Source organism: Phyllobates terribilis, unplaced genomic scaffold (genome assembly GCF_046119375.1).
Source record: "Phyllobates terribilis strain yellow unplaced genomic scaffold, ASM4611937v1 Scaffold_11__3_contigs__length_659146591, whole genome shotgun sequence".
In the NCBI taxonomy this organism is placed as follows: Eukaryota; Metazoa; Chordata; class Amphibia; order Anura; family Dendrobatidae; genus Phyllobates; species Phyllobates terribilis.
Window position 1 is genome coordinate 382298479 of NW_027362771.1, and position 18178 is coordinate 382316656.

Here is an 18178-nt window from a genome sequence, read left to right on the forward strand (position 1 = left end):
CCTGTTCCTCCTTGCACAAAGGAGGAGGTAGAGGTCCTGCTTCTGGGTTGTTTCCCTCCTAAGGCCCCCTCCACATCTCTTGGTGTACTGGCCTGTCTCCTGGTGTCTGCTCAATGCTGTTGACACTGTACTGGCAGACAGTTACCCTTCTTGCCACAGCTTGCATTGATGTGCCATCATGGATGAGCTGCACTACCTGAGCAACTTATGTGGGGTGTACTGTAGACACCGCCTAATGCTACTGTACCTCTAGAGGTGAGAGCAATGACAAAATGCAAAAGTGATCAAAACAACAGCCAAAAAGGATGAGAGCAGAGAAATGGTCTGTGGTCACCACCTGCAGAGCCACTCCTTTATAAGGGGATTCTTGCTAATTGCCTTTCATTTCTACCTGTTGTCTGTTCCATTTGCACAACAGCAGGAGAAATTGATTCACAATCAGTGTTGCTTCATAACTGGAAAGGTTGAGTTCGCAGAAGTGTCATTGACTAAAGCCCCCGTCTCACATAGTGAGATCGCTAGCGAGATCACTGCTGTGTCACGGTTTTGGTGACGCAACAGCGACCTCACCAGCGATGTCGCTATGTGTGACACTTTGCAGCGATCAAGCCCCTGCTGTGAGGTCGCTGATCGCTGCAAAGTGTCCTGGACCATTTTTTGGTCGTTGCCCTCCCGCTAGTCAGCACACATCTCTGTGTGACCAGCGGGAGCAGCGATCAGGCTGGTAACCATGATAAACATCGGGTTACTAGGGGCACAAGCGCACCTAGTAACCCGTTGTTTATCATGGTTACGAGCCTGCTAAAGTGAGCGGTAACATCCCGCTCACCGTAGCAGAGTGGTAACCATGATAAACAACGGGTTACTAGGTGCGCGTGTGCCCCTAGTAGCCCGATGTTTATCATGGTTACCAGCCTGCTCCTGCTTCAGCAGGCTGGTAACCAGGAGCAGGACATCGTGGAAAGATTCTTTCCACTATGTCGCTGCTCCCCTGATCGTTGATGGGCCTGCCTGTTTGACAGCTCACCAGCGACCACATACCGACGCAGCAACGATCCCTGACAGGTCGTATCATTGTCGGGATCGTTGCAGCGTCGCTAAGTGTGACGGGGCCTTTAGATTTACATTGTGTTGTTTAAAGAAGTTGTCCAGTACTTTTTATTATCTACCCAATCTATTTACCCTGTGCCCATAAGTGTTTTTGTAAATACCTTTGGTTGTCCTTCTTGCCTGTGAGCAGCGCTATTGCTCGCCACTCACAGGCATCACGTGACCCCCGACGACAGCGTGCTTTTTCTTCCGCTGATGTCACGTCAAGTGAGGCGTGACATCAGTGACACACTCCCCGCAGTAGATGCTGGGCTGTGGGTGGGTTTACCCCGCGTGTCACACCCAGCATCCACCACGTGCCTTCCCAATGAATGAAGAGAGGGAAAGCGTGCGGGGGATGCTGAGTGTGACGCGTGGGGTAACCCCGCCCACAGCCCATCACTCACCGTGGAACACAGCACTGAGTCACGCCCGGCTGCATCCGGAACTTGACGTGACATCAGTGGATGTCAGAGCCGGCTGCAGCCGGGGCTCACGTGATACCTGTGAGCGGCCAGTGATAGCGCCGCTCACAGGCAATACATACAACTAAAGGTAATTACAAAAACACTGGGTTAATACATTGGGGAGATAATAAAAGTACTGGACAACTCCTTTAAGTGTTCCCATTATTTTTTTGAGCAGTGTATATTGCCGTCATCACATTATATAGCACTGTGTACGTACAATGATTCATTTTGCCCTTTTACCCAGCTAATTGTTCTCTTTTCCATTAGGTCTATGACCTCACGTGATTAGAAACCGACAAAGTGAATCCTTTTAGGCTGCGTGCCCACGATGCGGATTTAATGCGTTTCCGCAGCTGCATTTCTGCCGCGAAAACGCGTTAAAAATGCATGTCAAGTTGTCTACCATGTTTCCCAATGATAATCCGCATGTGCTGTGCACATGCTGCAGAAATTTCTCCTGCAGATTATCATTGCGGAAAAATCTGCAGCACGACCATTAATTTTGCGGAATCGTGGCAAAATCGCTGCCATTAACTTACACTGGACCGCATAACATTTGCATGACTACACGTACACATGCGGATATTATGCGATTCAATGCGCGGATGGTACCCAGGTCTGGAAAACTCTCCTCCAGATCCGGGTACCATAGTACCTGTAGTTAAAAAAGAATTTAAAAAAAAAAAAAAACCATTATACTCACCTTCTGATGGCCCCCGGTCTGCTTCTGGCGGTGCTGCTGGCTCTTTGGCTGCTCGCGGTGGTAAAAGGACCTTCCATGACGTCATTCAGTCATGTGACAGGTCACGCGACCAAAAATGGGGCACATTCTACTAATAGGGATGGCACAGATAACTGAAAACCGTTATACAAACAGTACAAAAAAATACCTGAATCTTAAGTCACACACTCGTTCTTGTTCATTTACTTTTCAGGCATTTTTAAATACGCTTTTCCTATCCTTAGTTGCAACATAGACTACAATTCACTTAAAAGTTGCCATGGCATGGGAATAACCATGAAAACTGTTTATGACTTTTATGGTGTGATCTGGACATTGTACTCTTTTGTTTGTCTCCTCTGGACAGAGTTAGCATATGAGAAAAATCAAAACAATGTATGTTTATCTCTATATGGCCATTGTTGGTCATTCCTATAGATCAGAGAAGTGTAACTAACAGTCATTGGGGTTTAGTAAGCCTGTAAGAGAATGAGAAGTCCTAATATTCTGAACAGTCATGTTAAACCTAGCAGCCATCTTGCGCAAAGTTTGAACTAAGTTTTGCAGCTATTGAGATGCAATTCTGGGAGCTTTACACACAATGGAGCTATAAAATGACATCAGAGCCATTAGCAGGTATAGTTGATATACACAAAGGTTAATAGGTTCACCTTCAGGGCAATATAAGAGTAAATAAGTGGTGTTATATCGTAGTAAGTAGTGTCTCTGACAAGGACAAGGACAATACAGTTGTCAATATGTGGAGAATTATGGGGAAAATGACATTAGTTAAAAGGGACAAGGGGATTTATGGATTGCAATGGATTTTGGTATAATACTCATAAACATTGTCATGTAGTATTACCACTTTTTTGGTTGTTCTAAAATACACGTCTCTCTGGAGTATGATGTTATCATGTATACGCCCTTTACTGCAATATATAGTTCCTTTGTTTAAGCCATATATAAAAAGGCTCTGATACTGTTGGCTGGGACTATACTAACGCCAGACCAAGTCCAGTCCATCGCCATATTATCGCCAGACCAAGTCCAGTCCATCGCCATATTATCGCCAGACCAAGGCCAGTCCATCGCCATATAATCGCCAGACCATTGTCAAATATACCAATGCTGCTGTGCTGATCTGGAGACCTGTGCGCGTCAGCATACTTTGCCTGCCTGCATCCTGTTCTGTCTCATATCTCTGAATAAACGTCACTCTCTGCTTCACAGAAGAATTATCTACATTGTCTTCCCGGCTCTTCCAGCTATCAGTAAGGACTTTCTTAGAAGCCATTTTGATTAGAAGGCAGTAGCAAAATAGAAAATAAAGCTTTATGTTGATTATTCTGTGTAAATATGTAATCATATACAAGTGATTGTTCCTTTATGTATAGCAGATAAGTCCGAAGAGTCTTCTTCTCCTGATCAGGGCTCTAGGGAAGACATGTCTAATGTTCCTAGAAGATGATGGCAATGGGTTTAGTGAAACTTAATTCATTGATGGGGAAATGAATCATAAACAATTATAAGCCTTAGGCATGTTGCATTTGTGCTGTGTTTCTCACGCTAATTTTTGCTGCAAAAAAATGCAACATTTTACTGTACTGGCAAATAAATGAGATTTCAAAAATCTCCCGCACAAGTTACTTATTCTTTCCACGTTCCTTGACCATGCTGAGTGAAACTTGTGTTGGGACAAGTTTGCATCGTGTTCGTGTACTCTATTTGATGTATAAAGTGGGTGAAATAATTATTGAACACGTCACCAATTTTCTAAGTAAATATACAGTATTTCTACAGGTGCCCTTTACATGAAATTCTCATCAGATGTCGTAACAACCCATTCAATCCACACAGGCAAAAAAAATCAAACCATAGATGTCCATAAATTAAGTTATATGTAATAATGAGAAATTCAGGAGCTCTGGAGAGGGACAGAAGCACACACAAAAGAGGGCAATATCATCTGGCAAAGGATAGGTATGTTCGATGGCAGTACTCATCTAAAGGTGTTGTGTGCTGGCAAAACACCTATAAAAGCATGAAAAGCTGCTGCTGCTGCTGCCCCATGGCTGGAGGAAATAGTTCTTTCAGGGGTATAATGGCAAAAAATGGATGCTGGCATGTTTAGGCGGGCTGTGCTACCGGAATGAGGAGCCTTGGGATTCCAAAACGGTTTTTAATAATACCAATGCGTTTCTGCGCCAGACAAGCGCCTTTCTCAAGGTGCAAAGACACATTAGTATTAATGAAAACAATTTTAGAATACCAAGGCTCTTCATTCCCACAGCGCAGTCCTCTGAAATGTTCCAGCATCCATTTTTTGACTAATATTGAGAAATGTCACAGGAAAAAAGTATTGAACACATGAAGTAAGAGAGGTGCAAAAATCAGTAATTAGAAAGCAATCCTGCCACTTAGTGAAAAATAATATCAGCTGGTTCAAATGATGGCCTATAAAAAGCTGTCTCATTACCAAGGTGCCACACCAAAAATGATGAGTAAAACCAGTGAGCTGCCTTAATACCTTCACAACCTTATTGTTGCAAAACATACTGATGGCATTGATAGAAGTATTTCTAGCATACGGCACTGGCAGACTTCATGTAATTTAAGGAAGGATGAATGGACAAAAATGTACCAAGACATTCTTGATAAAAATCTGCTGCCATCTATCAGAATGATGAAGATGAAATGAGGGTGAACATTTCAGCAAGCTAATGATCCCAAACACACAGCCAGGGAAACTCTCAGTTGGTCTCAGAGAAAGAAAAGAAAGCTGCTAGAATGATCCAGCCAATCATTGGACCTGAATCCAAAAGAAAATGTATGGAAAGAACTAAAGATCATAGAAGGACCCCACTGAACCTTCAGGATTTAAAGAGTGTTTGTGTGGAAGAACTGGCCAAAATCACTCCTGAACAATACATACGACTAGTTTCCTTATACAGGAGGCATCTTGAGGCTGTCATCACCATCAAAGGCTTTTGTACGAAATAAATTTCAGTAAGCATGTTGAATACTTGTTCCCCGTGTTATTTCTCATTACTACACATAATTTATGGACATCTATGGTTTGATTTCTTTGCCCGAGTGGATTGGATGGGTTGTTACCGACATCTGGTGAGAATGTCATGTTAATAGCAACTTTAGAAATATATTTACCTAGAGAATTGTTTACGTGTTCAATATTTATTACACCCGCTGTATGCTAACCACTAGGGAACATACTGCAATAGATTTGTGGGCATGCTAAGTATATTCTGTTTATAGGCTTGGGAGGTTTGTTGTTAGTCTTCCATTGAGCTCCTTTGTTTTTTAACAACATTTGTTAGAATATTTTATATTTAATAAAGTTTATATATTTGTGAGATCGTTTGTACCATCATTTTTCTTTTTATCTAGGTTTCTCATGTGAAAGGTGCATCGCTCTTATTCAGCCATATACTTTTGGTTACAGGAACATTGTTTGGTCCTACTGTTATTTTTTCCTTGAAAATTTGAAGCAGTTTCAAATTTGCAGCATGTCAATTCTTTCAGTGTTTTTGCAACTTTTTTCACCCATTCAAATGAATGGGAAAAAATGCTTTAAAGACACTTACAAATGAAAGAAAAAAAACAGCAAGTGTATTTTACGCTGTGTTATTACTGCCAATGCTCCAGTATTCGCAGCAGATTTTTCTGCTGCAAATACTGGACGTGTGCACATACCCCTGCAGCGATGCTTATATTTTAGACTCATCTTGGAGCTAGTATAATAAGTGTGTATCATAGGAAGCAGGATAAAAGCCTTTAAATGTGACACCTAGTGGCTATCATCTGAATGTGCACAATGCCAATCTAATTCATTCGCAATTTTCTAGCTGATTGTATCTTGCATCCTCTAATCTGTTCTGGATTCAAGTTGTAAAATAGGAAGTGAACTGAGACCACTGAAATGCTTAAGATCTTCTGACAGAATGAAACCCTTAAATCATAGTTGATCTTACCTGTCTTAGCACTGTGAGACCTAGAGACAAGAGATTTAAATCTTAAAGTTATTTTCAAGTCACCCAGTCTTTAAAATTTATTGTTTAATAGCCGTACTTCTGTAACTCACCAGGATTCATGATATTGAGAGGTGACTGATTTGCAGGCATCATTAACACAGTTGCTAGGAGATAGCTAAGAGGAAAAAAAGGAAAGTTCTTGTTTTATTGCTGGCAGCAGCATTAGATACAATTCTTTATTCTTTTATATTCTATTATGCTCTCTTGTCATTTATTGAATTCATATTGCTAGTTTTCAATTAACTTCTAAGCGTTGTAGAAGCAGAGGGAGAAATGTACAATAACAAATTAATTTTATTCATTTTAAGCTGCCCGCTGACGTAAATATTTTCCCTTCATGTGTTATGAATTCACTCGTCCTTATTGTTACAATTGATAAGATCATTGAGAAATTGTAAACAAGATTAGATTTTTTTTTATTATGGAAAATCACTTATGTTGAGAAATATTTGCTTCACTGGTCCTATTTTTTTCACTTGGTAATAAAGTAATGATGATGAGTAAGCTATGATTCTAATATTTACCACTCGCAACTAATGTCCCCCATACACATTAGATGATTGTCTGCCAAATGATGTTTCGGCTGATATTTTGGTCGACAGCTATCTTGGGCAACTGTTCAAGGAACGCCGACTCGGCCAACTTGTGTTCTCTATTACATAGCTGCTGGCTGACATGTTGTCTGTTGGCTAATTTCCAGGAGAACAATATGATCGGCAGTTCAAAATCGGACATGCCTGATTGACATCTCCCCCTTCAATAAGTTGGCTGGTATCAGTAGACTCGGGCAACATTAGTCTGTCTACAGGGGCCTTTAGAAATTGTTAAGCATGAATAAGAGCTAGATGTTGAGAATTTTATTAGTGCATCAAAGAGGTGATCCTTACCACCTCTCCCAATGTGGCTGTTGATTTTACTGTTGCCTCGGTTCAATTGTTTTTACGTAATTTAATGTAATGTAATATGAGCTATTGCCATTACATGTCTCTTTTTTTAGCAGAAATCAGGAGCTTAAATAATGAGTGGTTACCAGAAAGTGAATACCGTATTTTTCGGACTATTAGATGCACCGGACCATAAGACGCACCTAGGTTTTAAAGGAGGAAAATAGGGAAAAAAATGTAAGAAAAAAATGTGGTCATGATGCCCTGTTATGGGGGAGGGGGTCTGTTGCTGACACTGGTATTGGGGTAATGTCCCCCAATTCTGTTAATATCCTCCATCCTGGTATGTATGGCCCCTCCTTCCTGATATAAGTGGCCCCCATCCCATCCTGGTATACCTGGCCCTCATCCCCATCATGTATGCATAGTACCCCTTGATCCCCCATCCTGGTATGCATGGCACCCCTTTATCCCCCATACTAGTGTGCATGGCACCCCTTTATCCCCCATCCTGGTATGCATGGCACCCATTGAGCCCCCATCCTGGTATGCATGGCACCCTCTGAGCCCCCATCCTGGTATGCATGGCACCCTCTGAGCCCCCATCCTGGTATGCATGGCACCCCTTGAGCCCCCATCCTAGTATGCATGGCACCCCTTGAGCCCCCATCCTGGTATGCATGGCACCCCTTGATACCCCATCCTGGTATGAATGGCACCCCTTGATACCCCATCCTGGTATGAATGGCACCCCTTGAGCCCCCATCCTGGTATGCATGGCACCCCTTGAGCCCCCATCCTGGTATGCATGGCACCCCTTCAGCCCCCATCCTGGTATGCATGGCACCCTCTGAGCCCCTATCCTGGTATGCATGGCACCCTCTGAGCCCCCATCGTGGTATGCATGGCACCCCTTGAGCCCCCATCCTGGTATGCATGGCACCCTCTGAGCCCCCCATCCTGGTATGCATGGCACCCTCTGAACCCCCATCACGCAGCGTACAAAAAGAAAAAAACAATCATACTCACCTCCTCTCTCCTCCAGAGCTGTCCCGCTCTGCTGCCGAAACTCTCACTGTGTGAGCCGCGTATGGCAGGGCGCACATGGCGTCCCTGCCATGCGCCCTCACACAGTGTGAGACACTGTGCTGGAATAGTCACTGCTCCCCACGCCGGGACTCTGTGCGTGGGGAGCAGTGACCATTCAGTCTGTTCAATAGCCGACACACTGTATCGCAGCGCGGCTCCTGCTGCCACTCTGCGGTCAGTGTGCCTGCTATTAAAGACCATGGATATTCACTAAAACCCATGGGAGTGGGTTGTAGGGAATATTCATGAGCTTTAATAGTGGGCACACAGACCGCAGAGTGGCAGCAGGAGCCGCGCTGCGGCTCCAGTGTGCTGGCTATTAAGAAAAATGAATATTCATTGCTCTCCATGCCCATGGGTGTGGAGAGCAGGGAACATTCATTTTCTTTAGCAGCGGGCACAGGGTAGGCTTCAGCAGGCTGCTACTGCCTCCTGTGCCCCGCTGATCCCCCGCTGCCGCTCCCCCACAACCACCACCACGCACAGCCATGTATATAGTATTTGGGCTATAAGACGCACCCCCCACTTGTCTCCAAAATTTTGGGGGAAAAAAGTGCGTCTTATAGAAAGAAAAATATGGTACTTTAGTGGTTTAGACTACATGTTTCCCTGGTACTGAGAAAAGAAATAGACATGTGTCATTGAACATTTCTGCCCTTTAAAGGGACATGCAAATGAGGCGCCTCTTAGGAGCCTGAAAAGAGTGCACATTTATATGATTATCTCAGCACGGGAACATTTTTTTAACACATAAAATTGTGGATCTTTTTTTTATTCCAAGATCTATTAATTAAAATGTACTGTATTTTGTTCGTGGGAAAACCTCTTTAAAGCCAAGGAGCTGTAGTGCATAAAGCAAAACAGATTGATTGTGTGTATATCACAGTGGGAGCCTGATTGTTAGTATTGTGTTATTGTGGTGGTGTGCATCACTACTTTTGTGCTTGTGATGCAGGTGTGAATGCTGTGACACATATGTGTAGTGCCACAGTGTTGTAGTAAGAGTGAAAAGACAATTGTATACAAAAGAAAGACAGCACCAAGAGGACATTTGGTCAGACCAAGTTAGGCATTCTATTGTGTGTAGAGGTAGGTTTACTATATTCAATGGTACCCGTAGGTAAAATATCTCTGAACTTGAGAAGCCTGTGCGGTCAACTGTTGTAAGTTATCCAGTTTATCTATAAGATATGATTTCACTATGGTCTCTGTAAAGTTAACATTGACCAGTATGGAGTTAAAAGTTGGTATGTTTCAAAATTATTACAATTATTAATATATATATATATATATATATATATATATATATATATGTGTGTCAGGGGTAAGCGAACAGGAGGATCAAGTAATAGAATAGCCATGTCAAGACATTTAGCCTAAAAAGACAAATGTATATAGTGTTAGACACTCATAACCAAGCAGAGATATAATACCTGAATGAAGGAAAACCAAGGAACCACCCCTAAATGAAGCATTTTTTTGCGAAACGTGCTTCCCTGACTTTGCTTTCTTAAGCTATTACTCTGTGGCCTTACCCCTGACTTTTTGAGAAGTTTACTTAATGTTCTACTTTCTTTTTTCCCATTCAAGCAATCTAGCATTATGTAAACCAATATTTAGTACTTGATATTTGTTACTATAGGATATGTGATACATACTGGGACTGTATAGCATATATATTTCTAGTTTTTCTACTGGTGGTGTGTATATTAAAGTGGTAAAGTCACCTAATCAACCATTACAGGCTGTGATAAGTTATTTATGGGGCAACTCTCAATCGCCTCTTGGGATCTAATCATTAAGAATAAGCAATATACCTGCTACTAAATTTACCACCAGTAGTCCACATGATATAACATTTGAAGAGTGCCCCTATAATCAGCTGATTAGTATGTTGATCATGGAAGCACCCTTTAAGTGCTGAGGCTTTTTCACAGTAGTTTACTGCAGAACATCATTTCCGGAAAGTAATGGCAAAACCTTTATGTCAGTAGCAATACTTAAGGCTCCCGCAGACATTAGAAAAATATTAGCTGAACCCACAGACTTCTGTGGGACTGAACAACCATCTAATGTTTATGAGGCCTCCTGGCATGTTCAATTTTAATTGTTCAATCGTTTTGTTTTCGTGGGAGATAATCCACCACCAGAGGTGAGTGGCGGCAGCTTATTCCCTTCTTTCCCATTAAAAATCCAGGTCAATCTTAGCTGCATATGTATGGGGGAGACATTTTTAGCACAAAAAAATATATGGATATTGGAATATATTCATAAACCATGTCGGTAATTGCGATTCTTCTTTCTTTATAGAATGAATTCCATCTGTTTGACAGTTTTCTTGCCAATTTCCACATGGTTTACACTTAGTTGCAATACAATGTGATACTATTTAGTGCGTAGTCCACATGTGAGACTCAAAAATGACTACAATACCTGATAAAATAATCTGAGTATGGTTATCTTTGAGTAGTGGAATCTGGAGTTTGTCTTTTAACTGAAAAATTAATTCTTTGAATCCAATTCCTTCTGGATAAGTGTCACATACCTACAGACTACAATAAAAAGATGGACTTTTATGTCTATGCATTTCACTAGCAAATGTGTAGACTTAATAGAAACTGAATGAAGTGAATTGGATTAATTCTATTCCACTTTTTAATTCTACATTTATGTCTAATAAACTTACATCTGGTCTTGTCCTGGTAACGTTTTCAGACGAAATTGCGCCATGTTGATGAGATATTTTATATTCAATGGTGTCTGTAAGTTTTCCTAAAATTCTTTCCCTAATGACTTCAGATGTTTCCTGCAAATAAAGAAATAAATTAAATTTGTAAACTGAAATCAGTTGTTTCCAACATTTTGCATATGAAGTCAATAATTTATCATATCAATTGTATAGGTAATATTATTTTACTTATGCAATGTATACCAGCTGTCTGATAAATAAATGATGAAGTATCATAACAAATTTGGGTTAATAATACAATAGCATACTGTAAGCAAAACAATGGCTGGTGAGATGAGAGGTTGAGGTTTACCAGTCACCAATATCTGCCTTCAAAGAGCTTCATTAAAAATATTTCATAGATATAAACTCATCTCTTATGGATACAAAGGAACAAACATTTTGAAATCCATCATGCCCAATTTCTTTCACCCTGACATACCCGTTGCCCAGACCCCACAAATCATTTGCTGAACCTGAAAAATAGGGCAGTTAAAAAAAATTATATTCAATGTTCATGGAAAAATTTAAGATATAAGAAATCAGCAATTGGCTGATAAACGTATGTGCACAGTTCACTATTTTGATTCTTCTTTGATGGCAGATGTTAGAACAAAGAGATTTTGGGATTCTTTGCTCCTGCAGGAGATAAGCCACTGCCACAGGAGTCTGGCAGCAGCTTTTTGCCTTCTTTCTAATAACTCAAGTTTGCATTTTTATGGTGGAGTCAGGAGAAGCAATTGTACTGTCGATTAACAAGCCAGCTTCCACTTGAATATTATTTTTCCAACTTTATCTTTCAAAGTTAATGGGATTACCCTGCTTTTATGAGAATACCACAATGAGATGGTTATTCTATTTCACTTGAAACCAGTGAAGCACCTTTAAGCCTTTAATCAATTTTATCCTAAAAGATTTGACTACTCCCCTTCACATAAATGCTAAATTCACTTAATGCAGAAGTGATTATCAGTACAATGACGTAACATTTAAAGGATTATTCCATTATTGAAAGATGGGTAGAATAGGAATGTGTTTGTAAAATGAATCAACTTTCCAGTTTCTGACTTTTTAAGATGTGAGACAGTTCTCAATATGTTTTGTCTTTAGGATTTTATTATTTATAGTTCTTTGCTTCTGGGACCAACCACCGCTATGGCCTGCCAGAGGTGGCCGAACATGCACATTGCACGATGCTTTCTATTGAGCTTGTAGCCACTGCACTGAAGCTGTCTGGAATTGCTGGAGTGCACTGTTAGCCCCCAATCCCGGCATTGTGCTCCTCTGCTGCTGCAAAGGCATAAATGCCTCATATAGCAACTTCAGAGAGCGCACAGTTTGGGCCAGCGGCCCAAGGATGCTGCTGGTCTGCTCTGTCAATCAAGCAGGATCATTCGCCCCCTCCCAATTAGGAGGCCAGAAGGCTGGGGAATGATGTGCTTCTAAACATAAATGATGAGACAAAACTAGAGATGAGTGAACTCGAACTTTAATTTGGGGTTCATACCGGACGCCTAGTGTCCGGTGCTGAACTACGAACCCAGACTTTTCCTGGAAGTCCGTTTCAGTGGAGAGAGAGAGACCTCTAGCCATTACTACAACTATTTTACAGCCCTTTTACAGTACCAAAGTTCGGGTCCCCATTGACTTCTATGGAGTTTGGGTTCAAGTTCGGGTAGAGTTCTGGTACCTGAACAGAACTTTGGACTAAAGTTCGGCCGAACCCGACTAACCCGAACATCCATGGGTCCGCTCATCCATAGTCAAAACCCTTTAAAGAGTATTATTTAGTTGCATTTCTAAGCATTTGTTTAAAAAAATGCTCAAGATTAAAATATAAAATAAACAAAGGAAAGTAATTAAGATTATGGTATGATAATTACGCTTAAAATATTAGTTTTGAATGACCATTTCCTTCTTAAGTATTAAAAATGTTGATTACTTTGCGGTACTGTATGTTATTGGCACTGTCATAGCATATATCTACCACTGAGCACAGATCATAGTGATAAATGACCTACACTATAACATACTCAGCTTTAATCCTTGAATACTGGAATATATGGTCAAAAGCAAAGCATTAAAACGTGTTTTGGAGGTGCACTGAAAATGTCTGTTTTTCCCAGCTATTTATTGAGCGCATTTCATCACTGCGAAAATAACTCCAACTGGCTTTCTGTGATTCATGCCCTTGTGAGGAATTCATTGCTTAGAAATCCCAGTAAATCTCAGGAATACAATTGCCAAAGAACTGATAATTACTACGTAGTTAGTCTCTCATCTCTAAGTGGCCAAGTAAAGTGGCACCACTGCGATTTTCTTCATTTCGCTGCTACATGACTGCTTGATTAGGCATATCTTCTGACAGTAAACCAAACACTGCAAGCACTCTGATGCCTTTAATTCATTGCAATCCTATTAAGTATGATTTATCTGCAATGACAATGAGGATTGTTTGCTGTGTAAGATAATTCCCACCACAGCAGGCCTGTTATCATCCAGATAAGGAGCTGAAGTCTACAAATCTATTGTCAGCCATAGTTTGGTATGAAGAAGACTGTGTCGTATAGCTGATAGTCATGTTTTTTTAAATAAAAAATCAGTGCTGAAATGAAATAAGCTATCTTGATGAAATATTTATAGCATGTATTGTAGAAGTATTAAAACCGTTCTATTGTCCTTTGTTGGTTTTATCTGCAGTTCTTGGTACATTTTTTTCTCATTAGAAATACATCAATGAAAGTAAAAAATTAAGAAGTCATAACAGACGTTCATATTGCCCAAAGTACACATTTTTCCTTCCCTTTACTGCAAATCAAAGTACAAGGATCACTTGATGGTATCCTACTAGATGCCAGTGAGTACACAGATTGTGAACCTCAGAAAATAGAGCTATCAAAAGCAAGATGGTGACATGCGCAACTGGTGGATGGAAACCGTTTAGACAAGATCATATAATGGCCACCTCATTCTCTTCCTAAGAGAACCTTTTATCACATTCATGTTGGACCAGCCATGGTCAGCATGACCAGACACCAGAAGAGCAATTATAGCCAGGTATTTTTTACTATCAAACATTGCAGCTTTTCTGGGTAAACATACCTTATAAAGCTGACCAATGCTATGTGTCTTGGCTGACTAGTCCATGGGAGGTCCCCAACCATAGCGTTTCAGAGTAAAACATACCTGGCTGCAATCATGCAGGCGAAGTCTACTCATGGTGCCCATGATTCAGACAGCATGAATCTGATGACTAGTTTTTCTTTAAATACTGTTTGTTCCAATAATATATTGTAATGCTCTGACTGCAAGAAATGGTTTCCTTAACATGCCAATTTGTATGGCCTGTTCTACTCATCACTTCCTATTGTATTCAATGTAGAGAACCATTACCTAACAACCCCAGTGTTTCCAACATAACAGCCAGAAATGAGAAAATAAATACTTTTTGACGCTTTATTTGGTTAAGATTCAGATTAATATTATATTATTTTAATGCTAAATTTATTGAAAATTGGTGCTAAACTAACTGTATACTGGTGGTGTACTGAAGGTGTGTAGTGCCGGCGTCCCTGCCCTCTGCTAGGCAGGGACGCTGTTCCCCTCACCGCTCTGCTCCGTGCCCGGCGTCCCTCTCCCGCTCTGCTGGCAGCGCGCGCTCCTTCCCGGCCACTGTGCTTAGGGCGCGCGCGCGCGCCCTCCCTCCCTCTTAAAGGGGCCGCGCGCGCCGTCCTAAGGAGTCCCCGGCCAATGGCCGGAGGACTTTACCATATATAAGGCACCTCCTCCAAAATGGAGGTGCCCGAGCAATGTTGTTGCACCGTTCTACTCTGCTTCAGCCCTCAGGTCCCGTTGCCAGTTACCTGCCAGTTACCTGCCAGATTCCTGCCAGCTTGCTGTCCTAATCCTGCCTGATTTCCTGTTACCTGCCTGCCTGCCTGAGGTCCGACGGTCTGCCTTACAACTCCGGTCAGTCTGTCTAAGGACCAACTTGCCCGCTCACCTGGGAGCGCACATCAGCTACCTGCCTGCTTGCCTGAGGTCCGACGGTCTGCCTTACAACTCCGGTCAGTCTGTCTATGGACCAGCTTGCCCGCTCACCTGGGAGCGCTTCTCCGCTACCTGCCTGCTTGCCTGCCCGGAGGCTCCGCTGTCACGTGCTGTGACCACCAGCTATTCCAGACTCTTGCCCGCTCACCTGGGAGCGCTTCTCAGCTACCTGCCTGCTTGCCTGCCCGGGGGTTCCGCTGTCACGTGCTGGGACCACCAGCTATTCCAGAGACTCTTGCCCGCTCACCTGGGAGCGCTTCTCCGCTACCTGCCTGCTTGCCTACCTGGAGGCTCCGCCGTCACGTGCTGTGACCACCTGCTATTCCAGAGACTCTCGCTTGCTCACCTGGGAGCACACATCCTCCATCTGCCTTGCTAGCCTACCTGGAGGTTCAGCCATCACAGGTCGTACCTACCCTTTACCTAGAGACTGCCCCGGTCACTTGCCGTGACCTCCAGCCCGTTCTTCCAGAGACTGCCCTGATCACTTGCCGTGACCTCCTGCCCGTACACCCAGAGACTGTCCCGGTCACCTGCTGTGACTGCCTGCCTGGTCGCCACCCGCTCCCTTACAAGGACCGCTCCCTTGTATAGTAGCCCAGAGGTTCCGCCTCCCAGACCCGTTACAGTTTGCTCGGGCCATGGAACCCGGTGGCACCCAAGCTCCCTCGCTCTCGGACCTGTGTCATGAACTGTCCCATCAAAGGTCCCAACAGGAGTCCATCCTGGGTCACCTGTGGAATGTCAATACTCGCCTGGACACTCTGACTGTTCCACCAACAACCTCCGCCAGTGCCATGTCTCGCAATCCGGCAGCTCCGCTGTACACTAACACCATGATATCCTACCCCGGACCTCGGCTTTCTGCACCTCCTCGCTTCAGAGGCGACTCAGCCCAGGCTCGGGGCTTCATAAATCAGTGCACCCTGCACTTTGAACTATTGTCCCACCAGTTTAACTCCGACCGAGCCAAAATTGCATTCATCATGTCCCATCTCACCGGGGAGGCCCTGGCCTGGCTAAATCCTCTATGGGAGAGAGGAGACCCCCTGGTGTCCAACTTGCCTGCTTTTCTCACGGCTTTCCGGAAAGTCTTCGACGAACCTGGACGGAAGACCTCATCCGCATCATCGTTGCTACGCCTCCGTCAGGAAAGTCTCACCGTGGGCCAATATGCCATACGGTTCCGTACCCTTGCCTCGGAGCTGGCCTGGGATAACGACGCTCTAGTTTCCGTCTTCTGGGAGGGTCTGTCCGGCCGTATTAAAGATGAACTTGCCGGTCGGGACATTCCTACCACTCTCGATGACTTAATAACTCTTGCCACCCGGATTGACCTACGGTTCCAGGAGCGTGCCAGAGAGGTCACCCGTGAGAGGAGGTTACCACGTCTAGCTCCTACTTTTCAGAAACCCGTCACTTCTTCTGTCTCTAACCAGGTACACCCTCCTGAGCCTATGCAGGTCGACCAGACCAAGATGGTCAAGACCCGTCAGGACTTACGCCGTGCCGAGGGGACCTGCTTCTACTGTGGCAGTAAGGAGCACCGGATCCGTGCCTGCCCGGAGAGGTCGGGAAACGCCTGTGTCTAGGTTTGCTCAGAGAGGTCCACCTAGACAAGAATAAATCCTCTCCATCCCTGCTGTTGTCAGTTTCAATCGTCTACGGGGAGAACCGTTATTTCGAACTAGCCCAACTGGACTCTGGAGCAGCCGGGAATCTTATTTCACAGTCCCTGGTAGAGAAATACCGCATCCCCACCAAACCTCTGGCTGTACCCTTGTCTGTTGCTGCCGTGGATGGGGGGCTCTTACCACGCCCCATCCAACTCATCACCGAATCCATTACTCTGCAGGTGGGAATGCTGCATTCTGAAAGTATCTCCTTCCATGTTCTGCCTGGACTCTCTCACGCCCTCTTGCTAGGCCTACCTTGGCTCCAGAAACATGCACCCGTTCTTGACTGGCAGACCGGAGAAGTCCTTCGCTGGGGACAGGGCTGCCATAAGACCTGTCTGGTTCCCGTTCATCCCGTCCGTCCTTCTCCTACCCCAGCTAATCTACCTGGACTTCCGATTCCTTATTGGTCTTATGCTGATGTCTTTAATAAAAAGGAGGCAGAGACACTACCCCCTCATAGACCATACGACTGCCCTATCGACCTGTTACCTGGTACTTCTCCTCCCCGTGGGCGTATTTATCCATTATCCGCTGCTGAGACCCGGTCGATGTCCGAATATATTGAGGAGAATCTGGCCAGGGGATTCATCCGTAAATCTACCTCCCCGGCGGGAGCAGGCTTCTTTTTCGTCAAAAAGAAGGACGGCTCTCTCCGTCCCTGTATAGACTATAGAGGCCTTAACCAGATCACGGTGAAGAATAAGTACCCCCTTCCGCTCATTCCGGAGTTATTTGATCGTCTGAGGGGGGCTAGAATCTTCACCAAACTGGACCTCCGTGGGGCGTACAACCTGGTTCGTATCCGTCAGGGGGATGAATGGAAGACGGCATTCAACACCCGGGACGGCCACTATGAATATCTGGTAATGCCCTTTGGCCTCTGTAACGCTCCTGCCGTCTTTCAAGAGTTGGTCAATGACATCTTCCGGGACCTTCTCTACTCCTGCGTAGTGGTGTACCTGGACGACATCTTGGTCTTCTCTCCGGATCTCCAGACTCACCGGAGGGATGTTCGTCAGGTCCTGCTCAGGCTCAGGCAGAACCATCTCAACGCTAAATATGAGAAGTGCCTCTTTGAGCAGACCTCGCTTCCGTTTCTGGGCTACATTATCTCTCAGACCGGCCTACAAATTGATCCTGAGAAACTGTCTGCCATCGAGAAATGGCCCCGACCAGAGGGGTTGAAGGCTATTCAACGGTTCCTGGGCTTCGCCAACTATTACCGCCTCTTCATCCCGCACTTCTCTTCCCGGACTGCCCCAATTTCCGCGCTCACCCGTAAGGGTACTAATCCCAAAGAGTGGCCGCTCGAAGCAGAGGAGGCTTTTCTTTCCCTAAAACAGGCCTTCTCTTCCGCCCCGGTGCTGCATCGCCCGGACGGCAACAAGCAGTTCTTCCTGGAAGTTGACGCCTCCT

The 18178-nt window shown here is 44.0% G+C and overlaps 1 protein-coding gene across 5 annotated transcripts in view; it reads right to left on the reverse strand.

Annotated features, from left to right (window-relative positions):
* The window catches only part of LOC141166361 (tetratricopeptide repeat protein 24-like), a 286609-nt gene that overhangs the window by 11002 nt on the left and 257429 nt on the right, over positions 1–18178 (reverse strand). For 4 of the 5 annotated variants that reach the window (XM_073652970.1, XM_073652972.1, XM_073652968.1 and 1 more), the window contains 3 exons: positions 10992–11111; positions 6383–6447; positions 6273–6292 (listed from right to left, as the gene is read on the reverse strand). In XM_073652970.1, the coding sequence (XP_073509071.1) occupies positions 6273–6292; positions 6383–6447; positions 10992–11111 (205 nt within the window). The remainder of the gene's footprint in view (positions 1–6272; positions 6293–6382; positions 6448–10991; positions 11112–18178) is intronic. The other variant, XM_073652971.1, reaches the window with a different exon arrangement.